General features: G+C 39.6%; 1 protein-coding gene across 7 annotated transcripts in view; it reads left to right on the top strand.

Moving 5' to 3' along the window:
• Window positions 1-22,742, top strand: part of ARHGAP44 (Rho GTPase activating protein 44) — a 171,166-nt gene that overhangs the window by 71,553 nt on the left and 76,871 nt on the right. For all 7 annotated transcript variants that reach the window (XM_019755260.3, XM_074320484.2, XM_019755258.3 and 4 more), the window contains exons 2-3: window positions 16,305-16,344; window positions 16,727-16,831. In XM_019755260.3, coding sequence (XP_019610819.3) covers window positions 16,305-16,344; window positions 16,727-16,831 — 145 coding nt within the window. The remainder of the gene's footprint in view (window positions 1-16,304; window positions 16,345-16,726; window positions 16,832-22,742) is intronic.

Raw genomic sequence — 22,742 nt, 5'->3', positions numbered from 1 at the left:
AGACTGTCAGCTGATTTCTCAACAGAAATTTTACAGGCCAGAAGGGATTGGCATGAAATATTCAGTGATAAAAAGCAAGGACCTACAATGAAGATTAGTCTTTTAGCAAGGCCATCATTTAGAATCAAAGTCAGATAAACAGCTTCCCAAACAAGATAAAGCTAAAAGAATTAATCACCACCAAACTAATATTACAAGAAATGTTAAATGGACTTCTTTAAGAAGAAGAAAAAAAAGAAATAAATGAATAATGGCAATAACTACATACCTATCAATAATTATAGATGATTGGATAAACAGGTGTTACATAGATATAATGGAATATTACTCAGCTATAAAATAGGATGAAACCTACATTTGTAACATGGATGGACCTAAAGGGTATTATGCTAAGTGAAATAAGTCAGAGAAAGACAAATACCATATGATTTCACTTATATGTGGAATCTAAGGAAATAAAATAAATGAACAATTAAAACAGAAACAAATTCATAGATACAGAGAACAAACTGATGGTTGCCAGATGGGAGGGGGATTAGGGAACTGGAAGAAAAAAGTGAAGAGATTAAGAAGTGCAAATTGGCAGTTACAAAATAGTCACAGGGATTTAAAGTATAGCATAAGGAATATAGTCAATAATATTGTAATAAATATGTATGGTGTCAGGTGGGTACTAGACTTGTCTGGGAGATCAGTTCATAAGTTATATGTCTAACTACTATACTGTCCACCTGAAATTAATATAATATTGAATGTGAGCTGTAACTGAAACAAAAATACATATTTATTATCTTAATGGTGCCAGAGGTTAGACATCTGACACAGGTCTCACTGGGCTAAAACCAAGGGTGCCAGCAGGCCTGAGTTCCTATCTGGAAGTTCTGGGGGAGGATTTGTTTCCTCCACTCTGCAGGCTCCTCGGTTGCACCCAGATTCCTTGCCTCCTGGCCCCTTCCTCCATCCTCAAAGTCAGCAACAGTGGGCCGTGACCTTCTCACATCGCATCATTCTGACCCTTTTCTTTCCTATAGTCACATCTCCTGAATCTCTCTTCCTCCTCTTCCACTGTAAGGCCCTTTGGATTACAGTGGATCCACCCGGGTAACCTGGGATAATCTCTCCATTTTAGGATCCTTAAATTAATCACATCTGTAAAGCCTCATTTCCCATGTAAGGTAATGTGTTCACAGGTCTGGGGGATTTGGATGTAGACATCTTTAGAGGCTTGTTATTCTGTCTAGCACAGTGACTTTTGATGGGTCTTTTGGGAGAAGAATCTTTTTCGACAGATTTCTGAGAAGATAAGCTATAAACCTGGAGCAGCTGGCAGCTATCTTGAATCTATATGAAGGGGACTTTGCCAAAGAAGCAAAGCAGACATAAATGATGGCATGAGCTGGCCATTTCCTGATGATGTATTAGGGGTACTAAAGCCCACTTAGAATTTTCAGTCGTTGAGTCAACCAATTCACTGCCACCATCATTATATGTCTTCTCCTTGTGTGATTGGTAGCAAAGATCACACAGGCAGGGTGTGAACGACTCCCTCTTTTATTGAGAACATCTGGATGGATGCCTCATAAGCATATTGTTCCAGTGGTGGGCATTCTGTTTCTTCCTTTTCCTAGGTCCTAATCTCTCAAGTACCTATTAGCCTCTCAAGTTCTCATCAGTTTATTCATGTGTGAAATGATGGGGTTGGGTGGACAGTATGTTCTTGGTATCTACATATGAATATTCATTAACCTTCTGAGAATGGCCCAGCTGGCACGATCCTTTTAAAGGTCATTGAGCCCAATTTTCTCACTTAACTGATGACGGAACTGAGACCTGGAGAAGCTAAGAAGCTTCACTGGAGAAGGAACAGCTTTGAAATAGCCCAGAGAGAAAGCAGGACTTTACTAATCCCATTCAACCATATTTCTAAAATTCCTCGACCTAGTTAAGTGAATTCACTTATAGGTACTTTTCCCTAAAGTCTAATGTCATTCACTGAGATAACTCAAGATATTTGAGTCTCAGCCTGTGAACTGACATAATATTTATCATGTCTTCTTTTGATAAGTATTTTTATAAAATAGAATTATTATATTATGACAGTTTCCTCCCATTTTACCTCTCACAGTCATTTTAGTACCAAAGAATTGATGGTTCTAGAATATTCTCAAAGCTATCACGAAGACCAAGGAGAGATCCAGAGACAACACTGATTCCTTAGGACAATGCTAAATTCTGCACCAAAGTGTAAATCCTGGAGGATTCCAGGGAGAAGTTGTCCTGCATACACGTCCCTGATATTTTCTGTGGAATAGCATGGTGAACAAATAAAATGGTGGCTGTTGGTTAGCTAATGTTGTGTAAGAAACCATCCCAAAACTAGTGTCTTAACATACTTTCCTTATGAATCTGCTATTTGGACAGGGCTCAGAGGGGACAGCTCATTTCTCTTGCACTTGATATCGGTAATGATGGTTCCAGTGCTGAGGCTGGTATTGTCCGAAGGTTTGCTTACTCTGTTTGTTGGTCTGTGCTGACCCTCCAACTGGGACCTTACCAGGAGCTGTTGGCCAAATACTCACAAGTAGCCTGGGCTTCCTCACAACGTGGTGACTGAGCTTCAGGACTGAGCACCCTTGTGACCCAGCCTGCCACATTTTATTTGATGAGGCAGTCACAAAGGCCCTCTCAAGTTCGAAGGGCTAGAAATAAACTTCACCTCCTGAGGGAGCAGTGGAAAGACACTCACGGGGCATATGGGACTGGAAATACTGCCATTTTGAAAATTATCATCTGCCATAGTGGCAGAGCTTCGGAGGTTGTGTCTGAAGCCAGGAGTTTACCTAGGATATCAGGAGATGAGAGACAATGCTGGGCTCAGTTTTTTGTTTATGAGTTTGTTTGTTTGTTTTTCTTTTGCCAATAGGCTGATCCCGCCTCAAACCTTAGGGTAAGCACTCTGTCTTGCAGGGGTTATTTCATACTTTTAACCATAAGAGATCCAAAGAGGACTGAATTGGAGGCTGAATTACTCCTTGATCTTGTGATTAGGACATGATTAGTATTTGCATCCAGTACCCTTACAGTACCTCACTTACCTCATTCAACACCAGCCTATAAGAAGCTGTGTCTTCCACCATCTGCTATTGTCCTACTAACTCAACACCAATAGCCTAACCTGTATGGGTACTGAGGGAACACGTAACTGTGAGTAGGAAAGAAACACCACAGCTCACTTAAGAGGTCACGGTAACGTGAGGTTATGAGGGCAAACTCCAAACTAGGAAACAGATCTCCTATTGAAGTAGAATTGAATAAAGAGATGTAAGAGGACTTTTACAAAATGCAGCACACTTTCAAAGAAATAGAGTGCAATTAAAAAAAAAAAAAAACAGAGAAAGAAAAAGAAAAACCTTATGGAACTAAAAGTATTGGTTCTACATTATAGAAAACTTATTTCAGATGTCCTAAAAAATGGTCACTATACTGGAAGATGAAAAGAAACAAATTCCTCATGCCACAGAGCAAAGACATTTAGTGGTGAGAAACATGAGGGAAAAGATAAGAAATTAGGAGATCGGATTCAAAACACTTAGTATGAATATCCAGAAAAGAACCAGATTGAAGAGGATTAATAGTTAAATAAGAGTAGAAGGACAGTTCTCTAAGTTGAAAAGTCTGGCAGGGTCAATGAATATTTCAGGCAACATGTGTAAACATTTCCTGGTGAAATTCTGGAATTTTATGGATAAAGAGAAATTTTTATACATCTGGACAGGCAGAACCAAAAGAATTAGACTAATATCAGACTTCTTATCAGTGATTCTAGAAGGTAAAAAACCATTGAGCAATACCTATAGACTACTGGGACAAAAAGATTATGATCGGAAATCCTATATCAAACCCAATTACTGTTTATTTGCAAAGTTAACATGTAAAGGCCTCGGAGTTTATACTCATCTAACTTACCTGTTTATTACTCACGTGACTTGCTACTAATTAAGGGCATGAAGGCCTTAGAGCTTATTATTCATGTCATTCAGCTGGGGAAAACACTTGGTAAAATGGTGAACTTGATAGAGAACTCTAAACGTGGAATGTGAGAGGACAGAACAGCAGTGAGCAGTGAATTTTGTGATGAGTATCTAGATTATGTCTACCAGGAATTTGTGGTATATGATTAAGTAATTATTAAGTAATGATTATTGCAACAAAATAGACAAACTGTAAGGGAAAACCTACGTCAAATCTTGAAGTCAAATCTATACCAGTGGGGATGGGAGTTGGGGATGGGAGAGGGTCTCTTCTAAATGTTTCCTCTCACGGATCAGAGGAGAAAAGTGAGGGAGTAAAACATATTAGTGGGGGGTCGTCACTATCTTCTGCTGATATGTTAGTAGAGAAGAATAGATTCAGTTATGATTTTAAGGGTGGGAAATTCCTTTAAGAATGATTTAGTGTTATCCTCTCCTCTCCTGAGTAATTGCCATATAATAGGGAGAAAGCTATTTTTAGCACGTATTTTGCAGGTATGCATCTCATTGTCAGCCTTGATATTTTTGACCCCGACAAACTGAGGTTTGAATTACTTTACTTGTAAAAATTTCCCCCATAAACCCTAACTTCAAGCATCATTAGCATCCTTGCCCCTGCACCCCACAGCATCGGGCTGGACCACAGTCTGCTAGCTTCATATGAGGCTACACATCTCCCTAGGAGTCTTCACGGTGTAACTTGGAGACTAACTGAGTCACACTTGAGCAAGAATGTGGGGGTTACAGGAAGTGGAAGAGTGATCTAGAATGTGCATCTCTCATCCACTAGGAAGCATGACAGGTAACAGTTATAAGAAGGAACTAATGGACAGAGCAGTTGCCAGAAGATGCATCTTGGAGATAGGGAAGGACACCAAAAGAGACATCACCGTTTTGTCTAGACGGGGACTCTTTTCCCTTGTCAGGGAGGTAGTCAGGGTAGTCTCAGAAAAATAACATTTTATAGGTCTCTCTGAGCCCTGCCCTTTTAGGAACGCCAAGGCCTGGAGGTGAGTAAAGAAGTTCCTGTTTGTGGCCCTAGTCCTCTGCTGTAGTACATTGTCTTCGAAGTCCCGCTCTGGAACCCAGGGCAGGCTTCCTGAGGTAAAATCGGCAAGTCACAGAGGAACTGTGCACAGGACAATTGGTCATTTTCGGTGTCTCAGACTTGCATCTTGGAGACCTATACTTACCAGCCACTTTCCGTTGGACAAGATCATAGGTTTATTTTTAAAGCTGTGCCCAGAACCATAGACCAAAAAAGACCTTGGCAAGTCATTGAATCCATCCTTACAGTTCGGAAAGAATCACACTTAAACTGCACACCAGAGAACCTTTCTTCAGTGTCAAAAATCAAGAAAAATACACTGCAGGAGGGTCTGGAAGCTGTTCTTCTTGAGGCGTTATATCCCTTTTCTCTCAGGAAATATTTCTTGTGCTCACACATCAGGCCCTGTTCTTCCCGTCACCAGACCAGAGAAATACTTGGGTCTCTGACAATCAAGGAACCAAACCCGTGAGCAGAGGGATAATGTGACATTGCATGCAGTGCTTCTTACTCTATTCTATGGCTCCAAGATCAGGTTATAACCCACCCTTAAAACCACAGAGTTCCCAAAGCCCTCAGAATTCACAATGACAGAGAGGGGCTTGAGACGGACGGTGAAGAGTACGCTCCTGTGTGAGTTTGCTAGGGCTGCCATGACTAAGTACCACAGACTGGATGGCTTAGCAATAATTTTGTGTTTTCACGATCCGTGTCAGAGGCTAGAAGTCTGAGACCAGAGTGTTTGCCTCTCCTCTCCTGAGTAATTGCCATACAATAGGGAGAAAGCTATTTGTAGCACGTTGGTTCCTTCTGAGGCCTCTTTCTTTGGCTTATGGTTGCCTCTCTTCTCCCTGTGTCTTCATATTGTTGTTCCCCTGTGTACGCCTGAGCCCTAATCTCTGCTTCTAAGGGCACCAGTCATATTGGATTAGGGCCCCCCCCCAACGACCACATTTTAACTTAAATGCCTCTGTAAAGACCCTGTCTCTAAACACAGTCACATTTTGAGGTATTTGGGTTTAGTACTTCAACATATGAATCTGGGGGTTACACAAGTTAGCCCATAACAACACCAGAGATCAGATAACACGAAGACCACTGTATCTGCACCCCAAACCACTTCCAAAGTCATGGGAAAAGCTGCATTCTTCATGACCCTGGCCCATGTATGATAGATTGTGAGAGATTAAAGAAAAAAAAGACATTTAAGATAATACATATATGCATAAGAATATATTATATAATAATTACTAATTTCATATTAACATAATATTAATACATAATACATTATATATTATGTATATATGTATTATTAAAAATATATTCTTACTCTAAAGGAGCATAAAATTACTTGGAGGACACAAGAAATATATATTTTTAGATTTACTATAACAAATATCAAGACATTCAAGGTTTAAACATCTTACTTTTGAGACGGAAGTATTAACTTTAGAGCTTGAAAATGCCTTTTGGAAAAACTGACGTTGGTGGAAGGACTCAAAGAAAGCAGTGAAGAATTGGTAGGATTTGGATTAGAGATTAAAATTAAAACTCTCTTATAAATGTATTCGTTTGGTTAACCTCAATGATATTAAGATATGTTATTTATAACTTGATATGTTCATATTTATCACATGTGGCATAAAAATATTCCAGCTTACGTTATTTTGTAATACGTTTTATTTTTAAAGACTTTATTTTTCAGAGCAGTTTTAAGTTTACAACAAAATTGAAAGGAAGGCACAGAGATTTCCCAGATACCCGCTGTCCCCATATGTGTGTAGCTTTCCCCATCACCAGCATCACTCACCACAAAGCTTCACTCTTCGTGTTGTACATTCTATGGGTTTGAACAAGTGTGTACATACACTAAATATCCATCATTATAATATCATACGGAATTTCTTCACTGCCTTAAAATATTTTTATTTTTAAAATGTGGTAACATATACACAACATAAAGTTACTATCTGAACCTTTTTTTAACTATGCAATGCAGTGACATTAAGTACATTCACATTTTTGTGCTACTGTCACCGCCATCCATCCATAGCACTCCTCGTCTTGCAAAACTGATGCTCTGTACCCATGAAACAGTATCTCCCAACCCCCTCCCCCAATACTTGGCAACAACCTTTGCAATACATTGTATAACGCATATACTGTCCATAGTAGAAGAAGTAGAATATTTAACCCAGCAGGGGGAGAGCATTACTCCATAGCTTCACCATTTCGAATGGTCAGATACGCAGTTTTATTAAACTGGTAGGTTTAGAATGGTATCTCTCTGTAGTTTTAATTTATTCCTGGTTACCGATGAGGTTGACCAAGTTTTTATATATTTGTTAATCATTAGAATGCTCTCTTTTAAGAAGTGCTAATCCTTAGACAATTTTTCTGTGGATTTTTGTTGTTGTTGATGACTTGTGGGCATTCTTGATACAGTCTGAATGTTAATCCTCTGGCAGTTATATTCTCTTACATATATCTTTTTCCAGTTTCTGACTTTCTTTTCACCCTTTTTTTCAACTACAATAACAGTCATTAATTTTCATGTAACTATATTTATTATTCTTTTCTTTTATGGTTAATCTTTGTTTTCAAAAGTCTCATGCCATGGTCAGAAATATAAGATATTCTATATTGATGTATTTTTTGTGGAAGTTTTAATGTCTTGCCTTTTACATTTAAGCGTTTAATTCATTGGGACTTGAATTTTATGCATGATTTTGGGTAGAAACTCTCTCTCCCTCTCTCTGTCTCTCTTTTCCCTCACATGGATAAACAATGACCCAGCACTTCTTATTGAATAACTCATTTTCTCTTCCCCCCTCCTTCCCAGTTTGGGATAACACCCTGTCGTCTATCGTTAAATAGGTGTTCCTGGACCCAGTTCAGATGTGTGGAAAAGGGGGTTTCACACACAAACAATTGTTGGACACCAGCAGGATGTCCGAGAGTTTTAAGTCAGTTGCAACACTATCTACCTGGAGATAGAATCAGGTTACACATGTTAAGTGTTCAGTCCTACAAGACTCCACCTACACATACACCCAAACCCCTTCAACGCCAGTTGCAAGCCCAGGCTATTATCACCTGTGCTTCTGACCAACAGCTATAAATGAGAGGTTCCCATGACCTCCTCCTTGGGTTCAGTGAATTTGCTAGAGCAGCTCACAGAACTCCCAGTAACATTTTGCTTACTAGATCACCAGTCTATTGTAAAAGTATATAACTCAGGAACAGCCAGATGGAAGAGATACATAGGGCGAGGTTTGGGGGAAGGCCTCGCGTTTCCATGCTCTCTCTGGGTGTGCCACCCTCCCAGCACCTCCATGTGTTCACCAACCCAGAAGTTCTCTGACCCGAGTCCTTTTGGGTTTTTATGAAGGCTTCATCTCATAGCCATGATTAATTAAATCATTGGTCATTGGTTATTGATTCAACCTCCAGCCCCTCTCCCCTCCCCAGAGGTCAAGGGGAGGGATTGAAAGTTCCAACCCTCTTATTGCATGATTGGTTCTCCTGGCAACCAGTGGCCATCCTTAGGTGCTATTTGGTAATCACCTCATTAACATAACAAAAGACACCTTTGTGGCTCTCATCACAGGAAATTTCAAGGGTTTTAGGAGCTATGAGCCAGGACTTGTGAATGAAGACCAAATATATATGAGAAATGTATTTTGGTCATCTGAATGACCAAATGTGTATTTCTTAGAAATCAAGTGAGAGAGGAAACAGTTTTCCTTTACCTTTCTAGGTTCTTCCAGCTTATAATTAAATGAACATGTGGCAGATTAAGAAAATAAAAATAACCAAATTTAATTACATATGCACATATGGGAATCTTGCATACATGAGCGAATCAAAGACTACATATACATGAGAGGTTCAGAGACAGAAAGTTAAAATGAGGTATGTGTGACATCCTGAGCTAAGGTTGTCATAAGGTGTCTGAGGCTTCAGAAAGGAGGAGGGTCATTTGCAGATCAATAAGAAGAACAGATATTTGCCCTGCCTTATACGTAAGTCATAAAAAGCTTTTTTCTGGTGATAGCACTTATTATGTGCAAGGCCCCAAATTTAAATTATTTAAGGGAGAGGTAAAAGTTTCTCTTGAGCCTACAGGGTCTTGACTGCCTTAAGTTCAAAATAATCCACATGCCAAAGCAACACACCTTGGGGAGGCCTGTTCTGAACCCCTTCATCACGATATCGCAATCATTTTTCTCCATTTGTGTGGGTCTGTTTCTGGGTACTCTTTATGCCAGTGTTCCATTTGAACATTAATATACTACTGTCTTGATTACTCTGACTTGAGTTAAGTTCCAGTGTTTGGTAGTGAAGCTCCCCAACTTATTCTTAAGGATAATCTTGGTTTTTTTTCTTTAAGTCTTTGCATTATTGTATAAATTTTGGATTCAGCTTGCCTGTTAAATTCATTTTAAAACATATCTATTTGTATTTTTTATTGAAGTTGCATTGCGATGAAGAGAATTGATAGCATTACAAACTTAATTCTTCCAATCCATAAATGCAGTATATCTTTCAGTTTGTCTTTGTTAATGTCTTTTACTGATTTAAATATTTTTTTTTCGTAAAGATATTACCCATCCTTTATTAAATTTGTTCCAAGTTTATTTTCTGTGTTAAATGATTTTTTTAAATTAGGTTTTCCAACTGTTTACTGGTTATATTGGTTTTGTTATATGGATCTTATATCCAGCTACTTTTTCAAACTTTCATTGTTTTTAATAATTTTTATAGATTATGTCAGTTTAGAGTCTTCCTTTTTGGCTTTTAAATCTTTTATTTTAGGTGCTTACTGAGCTGTGTAGGCAGTAATAATAGGCATCATCTTATTCGTAATTATGTTTCTTTTAAGAATAGTGTTGTATAAGTACTTACAAAAATCAATATAAGGATTTTCTGTATTTTAAAAATTTTTCTTAAGCAGATATTGAATCTTATTAAATATTTTGTCTACAATTTTTTTGAATCGTGTTTTATCCTTTAATCTGTCAAACTGATCAATTACACTTAACAGATTTCTAAAGTTAAATCACTCTTCCATTCCAACAGTTTATCTAACTTGTTCATAGTGTGCTAATTTATTTTGTTTAGGATATTTATATCACTGTGAATATGTAAGACTAATTTATAATTTTCCTTATACAGTCCTTGTCTAGTTTGGGTATCAAGTTATACTTGCCTCTTAGAATGAGTTGTGGTGTGTTGCTTCTTTTTCTATTCTTTTTAAGAGTTTGTATAATGTTAGGAAATAAGCATTTCTTGGAAATTTGCCTGTAAAACTTCTTGGTGTTCTGTTTCCTTTGTGGAAAGATGTTTAATTACTGGTTTAATTTCTTTAATTTTTATAGGACTTTTCAGACTTCCTATTTATTCTTGAGTCAATTTTGGCTTTATTTTTCTAGATATTTGGCCATTTTTGACTAAGTTTTCAAATAAAGTTGTTCATAGCTTTTATCTTTTTAAACTCTGCAGCATCACTGGTTATATTCCATTTTTATTTTCTGTTGTTTATTCCTTCTCTCATTTTTTCCCCTTGATAAATCTTTAGAGATTTGCCATTTTGTTAGTCTTTTCAAAGAATTAACTTTGACCTTGTTGATTCTATTATATGATTTTTTTCTATTTTACTAATTCCTTTCCATTTTCTTTCTTCTCATTTCTTGAAGTTTATTCTATTTATAGTATACTTATTCTAAGTATTCAACCTTCTTTTCTAATATAAGCATTTTGAATTTCTGTATTTTTTAAATTATCACTTTGCTATCTGACAAGTTTGACATGTAGTATTTTTATTGCATTTCAATTCTTAATATTTTAAATTTCTTAAGTTATTTTTGACCTATTAGCTACTTAGAATTGTTTTAAAGTTTCCATTTAAAAAAAATTTTAACTTTATTGTTTTCGATTTTAACCTAAATTGCACTGGGGTGTAGAGAACATCATTTGTGTGTCATCTGTCATTTGATGTGCTTTATAGGCTAATAAGTTGTTAATTTTTTGGAAATGAATTATTGCATGCATGAGTAGAATTTGTATTCTATAATGATTAGATTTATATATGTCTATCAAATTCTGTTAGCTTGTATTTTTCAAATCCTCTGTATCTTCAGTAACTTTTTTTCTGCTTTATCTCTAATTAATTGAAAGAAGGATGATGATATCTTTTATTATGGGAAATTTTTCATGGCTTGTCTGAGGTTCTGTCAGTTTTGATTTATAATTTTGTGATTCTTATCACATATACCCAAGTTCAGAATTCTCGTTGCTTCTTCTTTTTTAAGATTTTTAATTGAAATACAGCTAACATACAATGTTATATTAGTTTCAGATGTACATCATATTTATTCAACAGTACCCACCTAGCTCTAGCCAGTGTTATTACCACATTATTGATTTTATTCCCTATGCTACAGAAGTGGTCACCATGATAAGTCCAGTAGCCATCTGACATTGTACCACGCTATCACAATATTATTGATCTTCCCCCCTTTTTAAAATTTTCAATTAGAGTTGACATTCAATACTATTGTATATTAGTTTCAAGTGTACAGCATAATGGTTAGACATTTATATAATTTAGGAAGTGATCCGCCTAACTAGTACCACCTGGCACTATACATAGTTTTTACCATATTATTTATTATATTCCCTATACTTTCCATCCCCCTGACTATTTTGTAACTACCAATTTGGATTTCTCCACCTTTTTCATGCTGCCCCCCAATCCCATTCCTATCGATCACCCTCATAGATCTAATACCTATCTGGTACCATAGGTAGTTATTACAGTATTATTGGCTATATTCCTTATGCTGTACCCTACATCCCCATGACTACTGTGGGACAACCAATTTGTACTTCTTAATCCCTTCCCCTTTTCACCCATCCCTATCACCCTCCCATATTAAAGAAGTCCCTCTAACATTCCTTGTAATACTGGTTTGGTGATGATGAACTCCTTTAGCTTTTTCTTGTCTGGGAAGCTCTTTATCTGTCCTTCAATTCTAAATGATAGCTTTGCTAGGTAGAGTAATCTTGGTTGTAGGCCCTTACTTTTCATTACTTTGAATATTTCCTGCCAATCCCTTCTGGCCTGCATAGTTTCTCTTGAGAAATCAGCTGATAGTCTTAGGAGAGCTCCCTTGGAGGTAACTAACTGCTTTTCTTTTGCTGCTTTTAAGATTCTTTCTTTGCCTTTAACATTTGGCATTTTATTTATGATGTGTCTTGTTGTGGGCCTCTTTGGGTTCATCTTGTTTCGTACTCTCTGCACTTCCTTGACTTGTATGTCTGTTTCCTTTGTTTTCTCTTTGTTGCATGGATTACTTAGGAGTGTTTAGTGCCCAAGTGTTTGGATATTTTCTTTTTATCTTTCTGTTATTGATGAGAGAATACACTGCATATGATTTCAATTCTTTCAAATTAGTTGAAATTCGTTTTATGAACCCAAATGTTTTCTATCTTGATATATGCACTGGAAAGTGTGTATTCTGCTGATGTTGGATGCAGTGTTCTATAAATGTCAATTAAATTATATTGGTTAATGGAATTGTTATGTTCTTATATATTATTGCTAATTTTTTAAAAATTGAGCTGAGCTATGACTTGTTGAGAGGAGATGTTGAAGTTTCCAATTATAATTGTGGATTTCTCTGTTTTTCCTTTCAATTTTATCAGTTTTTGCTTCATGTTTTTCAGCTTTGTTGTTTAGTGCATACACATTTAATATTGGAATATCTTCTTGGTGAATTGATCCTTTTATCATTAATTATGGTCCTCTATGTCTCTGGTCATTTTCTTTGTTTTGAGGTCTATTTTACCTAATATTAGTATAGCCACTTCTGCTTTCTTTTGATTAATGTTTGCATGATGTCTTCCTAACCTTTTACTTTTATATTTACTTTTAAATATAACCTACCTATATCATTATATTTGAAATGAGATTTTCATAGGCAATATGAACTCCTTCAATATGAATTCCTACAATATGTAATCCACTCTGCCAATCTCTGTTTTTTAATTGGCATATGTAGACCATCTACATTTAATATAATTATGGATATTTTAAGGCTAATGTCTGCCGTTTTAGCTTTTGTTTTATGTTTATTCTTTTTTGTTTTTCATTGCTTTGTGTTCTTTTTCTGTCATTTCAGTGGGCTAGTTTACATTTTGATTTATCTGTAGTGTTTTTGAGTGTATCTCTGTGTAGCTTTTTACATATACATAGCTTACCACAGTCTATTAGTGTCACTATTTTATCAATGATTGAAATATATAAAATCCTCTCCCAATTATAATATAATTGTATTAAAAATTCCCTCTACATACATTTAGAACCACATTACACAATGTTATGTTTTGCTCCAACCATCAAACATAATTTAGAAAACTTAAGAAGAGAAAGACTATTGTATTTACCATGTTTGCTTACCATGTTCTTCCATTCTGATGTTTCAAAGTTTTTCCCTTTATCATTTTTTTTCCAGTTTAGAGCACTTCCTTTAGCAATTCTTTAGCGTAGACAGCTGAGACAAATTTGGGTAGTTTTATCTGAGAATTTCTCTATTTCTTCTTCATCTCTAAAGGATATTTTCACTGGGTATATGATTCTAGGTTGACTGTTCTTTTTTTTCAGCACTTGAAAAATCTTGTGCTACTTTCTTCTGTTCTACATGTTTTCTCATAAGAAATCTGCTATAATTCCAAGTGCCACTCCCCCCCCCCCCCCCCCCCCAGTATCATGCTTCTGTCACTGTCATCAAGATTTTCTTTGTGTTTAGTTTATGGAAATTTGAATGTGAGTCTTGGTGTGAATTTCATTCTGTTTATCCTGTTTGGGGGTTGCTTGGCTTCTTCAATATGTAGGTTTATGTCTTGCCAAATTTGGAAAGTTTTCAGCCATTATTTTTTTGTGTCGTTTTCCAGCACAACCTCTTCATCTTCTTTTTCTGGGACTCTGATGATATAAATATCTAATCTTTTGTTATAGTCCTACACGTCCCTGACACTTTGCATTTGTTTGTTTTGCTCTGTTGTTCAGACCAGAAAATTTTTATTGTGTTTTCTTTCAGTTCACTAATTCGTTCTTTTGCCTCCTCCATTCTGCAGTTGAACCCATCCACTCAGATTTTAAAATTTAGATTATTGCATTTTCCAGCTCTAAAATTTTCATTTCTTTCTTTTTTATATCTTTTCTGAGACTTTCTATTTTCTATTTGTTTCAAGTATGTTCATAATTGCTCATTGAAGCATTTTTATAATGAATGCTTTAAAGTTTTTGTCTGATAATTCTCACATCTTTGTCATCCTGCTATTGACATTTATTGATTGCCATTTTTTGTTCAGTTTGAGATTTTTCGGGTTCTTGGTATGATGAATAGTTTTTATTGAAAGTATTATATTATGAGACTAGATCTTATTTAAACTTTCTCTTTTAGCTGACTTTCTCTAAAGCCAAAAAGGGAAGGAAGAATTCTGCTCTGTTACAGCCAAGTAGGAGTAGAAGTCCAGGTTCCCAACTTGGCCTTCCTTGTCCACACTTCCCAAGAGTGGGATGCTCCTCGTTACTTCTGGGTAGGAGTGGGAATTCTGGCTCCCAAGTAGGCCTTCACTGATTTCTCCCTGCTGGCAGGGGTAGGAGCCTCATTATTGCTCCGCACTTGGCTTTCATTAATACCATGGAAGTGGGTGGCCTTGTTACCACTGGGTGGGGAGGGGGAGGAACATTTTGTTACCACAGGTGAGGATGGATGTCCAGGATACCCATGCAGTTTCCATTGTCACTGCCCAGCAGTGACAAATGTCCCAGCTGCATACTCTTTCTTCTCTGACAATACTACCCTGGCCGGAGAGAGGGGGGTGGTGAGTTGGGTGCCTTGTTATAACCTGGCAAAGGTAGCTACTCCCTACTCCCTACTGAGCCTTTGCTAGTGTGGGTTGGCTAGGAAAACAGTTTTTTTCTGTAGTGTTGGACTGGAGTGAGCAGTTACTGTCTATAAATATTCTGTCTTACTAAGCTGCCCCTTTCCTGATCCTTTGTCCACAGAGACCAGGCTTTCATTGGGTTGTTTTGTCTGCACCTATTGGTATTTTATGTTGCAGACTGTTAAGCTTCAAATCTGGAATATGTGAAGTAAAAAAAAACCACCACACCATTCCTTGGGTCTGGTGGTCCCCAGCCAGTCTGCCTTCTCCCCACCTTACAATTTTCTTATGTTTATTCTATGTATTATATCTCGGGGTTTTGTTTGTACTTAGTGAGAGGATTAGGTGAATATGTTTGTTCCATATTCCCAGAAGCAGAAGTCTTCTTTTAATATATTATTTCCTTTTCAATATATCATACATGTGTTACAGTCTTTGATAATTCCAGTCATTGAAGTTCTTTGGGGTCTATACATGTTGTTTCTTCTTTCTCTGTACTCTTAGTCTTGGTGATTTGTTTTCATGTGAATTTGTAGTGTGTGTGTGTGTGTGTGTGTGTGTGTGTGTGTGAAGGAGAGAGAAAGAACACACCTGTTTGAGAGAGATCACTCACTGAACCTTATCTCCTAGAATCCCAAGGCAATAAATAGGGAATGCTTTGTTCCAAAGAAGACTTGTATTCTCCTCTGATGTGAGGCTGGAGTTGCTAAGAGGTTGGGACCACTTCAGCCAGTGTCCAAGTTCTTTCCCTGAATGTCAGGTTCAAGCCTCTCACTTTGGGTGGGCCTGACACTGATTGCAGGTCTCGGTGATGCCATTTACATTTGTCACCAGGACCTAATGCTGTCTCTGTGTTTGCAGTTTTTCTTGCTTGGGGTAGGAGGGGAACCTACTTAATTCTGTTACTGAAATAAAACAAAAATATATGTCTGGGAACAAAAGCAGTGTGTTTGCTGTCCTTCATCTAGGTTCATCTGTAGCAGGAGATTTCAGAGTATCTTGTTTGCTATTTAAGATTCCTGGTAAATTCCAGTATTATCTATATTTTCTCGTGTTAGAAATTCTTGGTCTTGATGTGTCCATTTTTCTAATTTATCCATAAGTGAAGAGAGTGAAGAATAACTATGAGACTATGTTCCTTTCCTTCCTTCCTTCCTTCCTTCCTTCCTTCCTTCCTTCCTTCCTTCCTTCCTTCCTTCCTTCCTTCTTTCCTTCCTTCCTTCCTTTCTATTTTTTCCTGATATGTTTCTCTTTTTTTTTTTCTTTAGGGCAGAAAAGACTGAAGTTCTGAGCGAAGACCTTCTTCAGGTAAGATTGTCGCTGGTCTTTTAGCTGATAGACGCCAAAGATGCCTTCCCTTTTAAAACCCGTGCTATTTAAACTGCCCAATTGCTCTTCATACAATTTATTTAGAGACACACTTTTTATCCTTAACAATAGTACTTTGCATGTTGAATGCTGCTTTGGGTACTATTTCTCAGGAGACATTTAAAGCCATTTCATTTCACGGTTAGCAGAGAGTCCCTAACCGGCAATCGCTCCCCATCCCATCCTCCAAAATTAGATGCTGTGTCCCGAGCAGTCCCTCTCCCTGCAGAAACAAGGGTCAGTCTCTTTTCCCATGATTGTCCAGACCTCTGACCCCTGACCTTGCCCTCATTTGGTGATCCCCCCACTGCTCTATCTACAGGTGGAGAAGCGCCTGGAGCTGGTGAAGCAAGTGTCCCACAGCACGCACAAGAAGCTCACTGCATGTCTCCAGGGCCAGCAAGGGGCAGAGGCCGACAAGCGCTCCGTAAGTGCCCTCCTAGCACCAGGCAGCTTAAAACTTGCCTGCAAATGACAGGGGTCTCACTCCTGGGGCCGTGTGTGGTGTGTCTGTTTACACAGCCACTTCTATGCCTGAGAATCTACCTGCGGTGTGGCAGCCCCTCCCAACTCTGCCTGCAGCATCCCCCACCCTCACCAGGCAAGGTGCGGTCCCTCCCTCCCTTCGTCATCCCCGCCTGGGGCAATCTGGAGGCTCACAAGGTCGCACTTGAGATCCCACCTTCAGGGAAGCTTTAACTTTGCTCTTACCCCTGCTTCAACTCATTCATAGGTTCCACTTGCCTCCATAGTATCTTACGTAAGAGCTCATGGAAAAAATTATACTATGGTTTGGAGGTTCCATGTGACCTATGAAGGCCCTTGAAATTTGTTTTGCTTTAATAAAACAATAAAGAGCCTGCTAAATGAAGGTACCTAATGTCTTTGTATATAACCTACGTTAGTAATAACAGGCATTGCCCAATGTGATTCCATTGACAGTCATTGGTGGAAATTGTCGTTGCAGGCTTACTTTCCTATTGATCCCCAACCCCCTCAACTCCACCAAGATTAAAAGATATTCTTAGATGTTCCCTTGACTTTATAACAGGGGATATGCAATCTAGGAGGTTTTTTCCTCCTTCCTTGAATTTATAATCAACACATTTGGTGTCTGAATTTTTTCTGACCTGGAATTACTGTGGATTTTTTGCTTCCTGGTGCTCTCCCAGAGCACACCACCACCACCCTCCCCTGTGTTGGCCTCATTTCTATTGAATGTCATGTAATGTGCCCTGACACTTCATCCCATCTCAGTATAAGAACCTGCTCTACCTGCTCTATCAATCATTGCATTTTCTTCCCAGCTCTGGTTTCGTTTTTCTTCATATTCCCAGCAGGAATCATTTAAGTGTGGTAGAAATAAAATGTTCACAGCTTTGGAAAATGTCTGTGGGAATAATTCTGCATCTATCAGGAATTTCAGCAAAGGGAACCTGAACAGTCTAAAGGGAGAGTTTGCAAAATTGTTTTGGACATGAAACCCTTTAATCAAAGAAATCTATAATGTGGGACTCCAGGAGCTGTACTGGGTGGGGACTCACAGTCTGTGACCCACCTCCTTTCTTTTGTTCCTAGAAGCACTCTTTTTAAAAGAACTGGTCTATAGTACAATATGTTTTGGTATCAAGAGTAGCATCTGAATGTTACCGCCAGAAGCTTGAAACTGGCCTTTGGTGTTGATTACTACTAGCATTATTTTTCTGGGATAAGGTAAAGTTACCTGGGTTTGTAGAGTTTTAATTGGATTGAGGGTCTTGCAAATTATATCTGTTAGGAGGCACTTGGCTCCTTGACTGTTCCTAAAATACAGTGTATTAATAGAAAATTTGAGACTTGGCAAGGCCAACAGGTCAGGGAACGATTAGCACTGAAAAAATAGTTTGTTCCTTACGTTTCGCCAGAGGAGGGGTGTGTGCCATGCCACGTAGGGCCACACGGGGAAGCGCCAGGGTCAGTCAGGAAGCAGAGGGCAGAAAATGTGGGCAAGAGCCTTTATTGTGGTTTCCAGGGGAAGGACCATGTCAGGTAGGGCGATCAGGCATACAATTGGCTAGTTTGAATTATTTCACAGGGCTGTGGGACACAGGGGCTGTCCTTGGTTGTCTGGAACCTGGCCTTGAGGTGATGAGGGCCGGTGGATGGCAGTCTGGAATGTGGGAACTCCATAAAGGGGGTGGTTGGGGTGTGGGCTCTGGATTGGTTGGCTTGCATTTGAAAGACACATTCATGGGAGAGTTAGTTACTATCCCGAGGAATTGGCTAACCCTGGGAGAGGCAGTCCTTCCAGGGTTAGCAAGACCTCAGATTTCAAAGCCTCAGTATATAAAAAACTGTAAGTATTCATTTAATACACTGATTAATAGTGACTTCAGCAAAAGCACTTACTATCTCGCTTAGCAAGATGTCTGAAGTAGCTGGTCCCAATGTTCGTTCATCAGTTTTGGTTCAGAATTTCCGCAATGGTCGGGCGTCCCCTCATAGTCATAATGTGGCTGCTGCGGCTCCAGGCATCACTTCTCACACAGTCACAACAAAGGCAGGAAGTGTGAGGGTGGTCAGAGAATGAACTGTCTTTGCATGCTGTTTTCATTTTTATCAGGGAGAAAAAGAAAATGTCGCCCAGAAGAATTTCTTGTATGTCTCCCTAGCTGCAAGGGAGGTAGAGAGGTGAACATGTGTCAGAGAGAAGTGTGTTTGTCATCACTGGCCCGATTCACCTGCTGGGACACATACAATTGGGCCTCTGTTAGCATGGAAGTCATGCAGTGGCTGTGGTCAGGCCCTGAGGGCTACAGTCACCTTTCAGCTGTGATTAACATATAAAGTGGGCACGTATTTAATTGACCTGGAAGAAGTCTGTGGTGGAAGGAGATGCTCCAGCATGTACAGATCAGGGATTTCACTACAGAGATTTCAAATGCTTCGTTGTTTTCAAAGATTTCTTGAGCTGATCACTCTTTCCTTATCCTCTTATGACTGAATAAATGACTAAAAGAAAGTCAAACAGCGATTTAAAATATTTAACAATCATAGACCTGCAGGGGGAAAAAAAAAATAATTCCAAGGCTAAAACACTTTTTTTTCTAAAGTAACACATCAAGAGATTTAATGGGAAACATGACATTTATCAGTTGCCTTAAGTACTGAAATATGTGCCCATTTCTTTGTGATTATTAGGTAAGGAGATGTGTCAAGATCTAAGGAATGGGTGAAAAGAAAAAAGGGATAACAAGAGGGAAACTTGAAAAAAACAAAAACAGAACAAGAAAAGTGGGGGAGGGGACTAATGAACAAACATCAGCCAGGGCAGTTGGATGTTAAGGAAAGATCAGAAGATGGCCACTCACAGAGCATGTGAGACCAGCATGTGAACTCACAGAATCTGTCAAACTAATCATAGAATCTGCATATGGGAAGGGACTTTAGGTATTTAGGCCAGTGTTTTGCATTTTATTTGAGCACATACAAGTTGTTGGCTTTTCATCATTTGTCTTTTAACAAGCTCATTAATGCTGTAGCAGTTTAGTTACAGTTTCCAACACTAAAACCGTTATCATACACCTTTAACGGTTTGGCCCTGAAAGCTGGGGCTGGCTGCCATGTGGGGGTAAGCTGAAAAGTGGGTTTTTGTTGTCACTATCTCAGTGACCCGAGCAGTATTACCTGGTGGGTTCTGCGTTACACTGGATTCCTTACGTGGGGTGGAGAATAGAGGAACTTGAATTACGTTTCCATCGTGCCCTGTTTCTTCCAGGCTAACAGCTTGTTGATTCATAGCTTTCTAAGACTCTCAGTGTAATGAAAATGTTTTTTCACCGTCCTTGCATTCCTCCTCATAGGAAGTCACATTGAACAAATAAATTGTCAGCACGTGTAAGGATTTCTGCACCTTACTCAACAAATAGAAAGTACCAAGTCTGGCATGCGGGGTGGTGCACATGCCAAGGACCGAGCGTGCTCAGCAGCATCGCTGTCCTCCGGGAGCACGCAGTCTGGAGGGAGGCAGGCATCACACACACACGCACACACACACACACACACACACACACACACACACACACACACAGTACATCAGTTACTCAGCTCACGTCTTCGTGCTTAGAAGGAGACTTACTAGTAAATAGTACAAGATTTCCATGATGATGCAGCCTTTAACGACAAGCAAAAGGTAGTGGCACCAATGACATAAGTGAACCTCTAGGACAGGGGACAGCGTGTGCAGAGTTCCCAGAGAGTCTGGCATCTCTGAGGAACGTGGGTGGCCAGAATGATGAGGAGAGGGTCACAAAGTGGGACTGCAGAGCACCTGATCTCACCTTGTAGGCCGCAGCAAGGATTGGACTTTATCCCTCAGAGCAGTGGGAAGCCAGTGTTTTAATCAGATTTGTTGGTGATTGTGTGAGGAATGGCTTGATGGGGCAGGGCTGTGGTGGTGATAAGGCTCAGTCCAGCAAACATTGGAGCGGTCCAGGTGAGAGGCAAAGGGGGCAGTGAAGAAGGAGAGAGTCAGCACATATGGTGGCTATTAGAGGGGGAGTATCTCGGACCTGAGAACTGAATGGGTGCAGGGGTCTGAGGAATGCAGAGGGACTTCAGGGTCCCTGGCCTGAGCCACTGTCGAGTCCGTGTGAGTTGATGAGATCACCTAGGCAGACAGTACAGGGTGAGAAGACAAATGGGCCTTGAATCAAGAACCCCGGGAACTACAGTATGTTAAGCTCTAACAGGAGAACGGTATTGTAAATCCACCTGCTTGCTCAAATCTCAACCCCGACATCGCCCCTTATTCTTCCCTTTCTGTACCCCCCACATCCAGTCTTTCACCACGTCCTGCTGGCTCTTCCTCCTGAGCTGTTCCATTTGCTTCAGTGTTTCCCACCCTAGTCCCTGCAACTATCATCTCTCACCTGAACACAGCAATTCCTAGCAGGTATCCTGCTTTCCACTCGTACCTCCAACCCCTTCTCAATCCATGCCCTGCACTAACCTGAGTGTTTACAATGGGAATCCGATGATTCCACTCTCCTGCTTCCATCCCACCAAACGATTCCCATTGCAGAATAAAGTTCCAGCTCCTTCCCTGGGCCCTGGGGTTCTAATGAAATGTCTTCACTGGCGTCTTGGAGCTCAGCTTTTGCTCCTGTCCCCATCGGTCTTCCTTCTCCAGGTGCACTGACCTGTTACGACCACGCCGAGCTTACATCCTTGGAGCCTTTGTCACTGCTCTACCTCCATAGGGAATCATTTTACCCAGCGTTTCAGGCCAGCAGCTCACTGTTTGGTGCTTAGCTCAGATGTCACCTCCTTAGCACTGCTTTCCCCTCCCACCGAATGTGTTTGCTCCCTCCTCCCCCAGTCACAGCACCCTATTTTGCTTCTTTCATAGTACATACTATTACCTGACATCATTGTGGTCATGCATTTGCTCCTGTGTCTGTTCCCCGTCACTGCTATGGGAGCTCCGTGGGAGCAGGGACCTTGTCTCTCCGTCACGGCTATGTTCTTAATGCCCGGAGCAGGGCCTGCCACAGGTTGGGCAATGCTGAAAGCAGATTCGGGTCATGAGTGGATGGCCTGTGCGTATTTCAGGCGTGGGACCTGCCAAACACATGCCCAAGCCAATATGAATCCTTCCTGTTCTATACGGAAGCAATTTAGCATGATGGTTTTGAGTTTAAGCCCTGGGGTCTGACCGTCCCAGGCTGAAACCCAGCTCCACTGCTTCCTAATTAGCCTGACCTCAGCTGAGTCCGTTACCCCTATGTGCCTTGGTTTCTTCACTGGGAAAATGGCAATGACAATAGTGAATTCCTACCCAGTAGGGTATTTGAGAGTTCAGTGAGGTAATGCATGTACTTGCCTAGGACAATGAATAATATAAATAAATATTAAAAAAAGCATAAGCTGCTGCTGTTATTATGGCTTCACCATTAGGCTGAAATGACCACTGAGAACTACTGAACGCTGAACGACAAATCTAGGCTGTGTTTTTTGGGTCTGAACCACAGAAGAATTGGTCAGGCTTGGAATTCGAGAATAGTAGACAGCAGTAGAGGAGGGGAGTAGGTGGTTGTGTGTGTGTGTGTGTGTGTGTGTGTGTTTTGGGGAAAAGAACAGATATTAGAATAGACTTTTTGTCTGAGTCATCCTACAAACTGTTGCTTATGCCCAAGATAATTTTAGAGAGAACAGTCATCTCCGACAAGCAGACTGACTACTTCCAAACCCTAGAGCATTCTGTCTTCCCTTCCCTTAATTCCTAAGGTTCTCTCAGCACTCTAGAATCAGGGAAAGGTTTATTTTAGTAGCCTCTCTTTGACCTGGAAAATCGCTGG

Source organism: Rhinolophus sinicus, chromosome 12, assembly GCF_057876585.1.
Source record: "Rhinolophus sinicus isolate RSI-liver-muscle chromosome 12, RSI-T2T, whole genome shotgun sequence".
In the NCBI taxonomy this organism is placed as follows: domain Eukaryota; kingdom Metazoa; phylum Chordata; class Mammalia; order Chiroptera; family Rhinolophidae; genus Rhinolophus; species Rhinolophus sinicus.
Note: the sequence above shows the minus strand (reverse complement) of the source record. Positions and strands in the feature narration are given on the sequence as shown.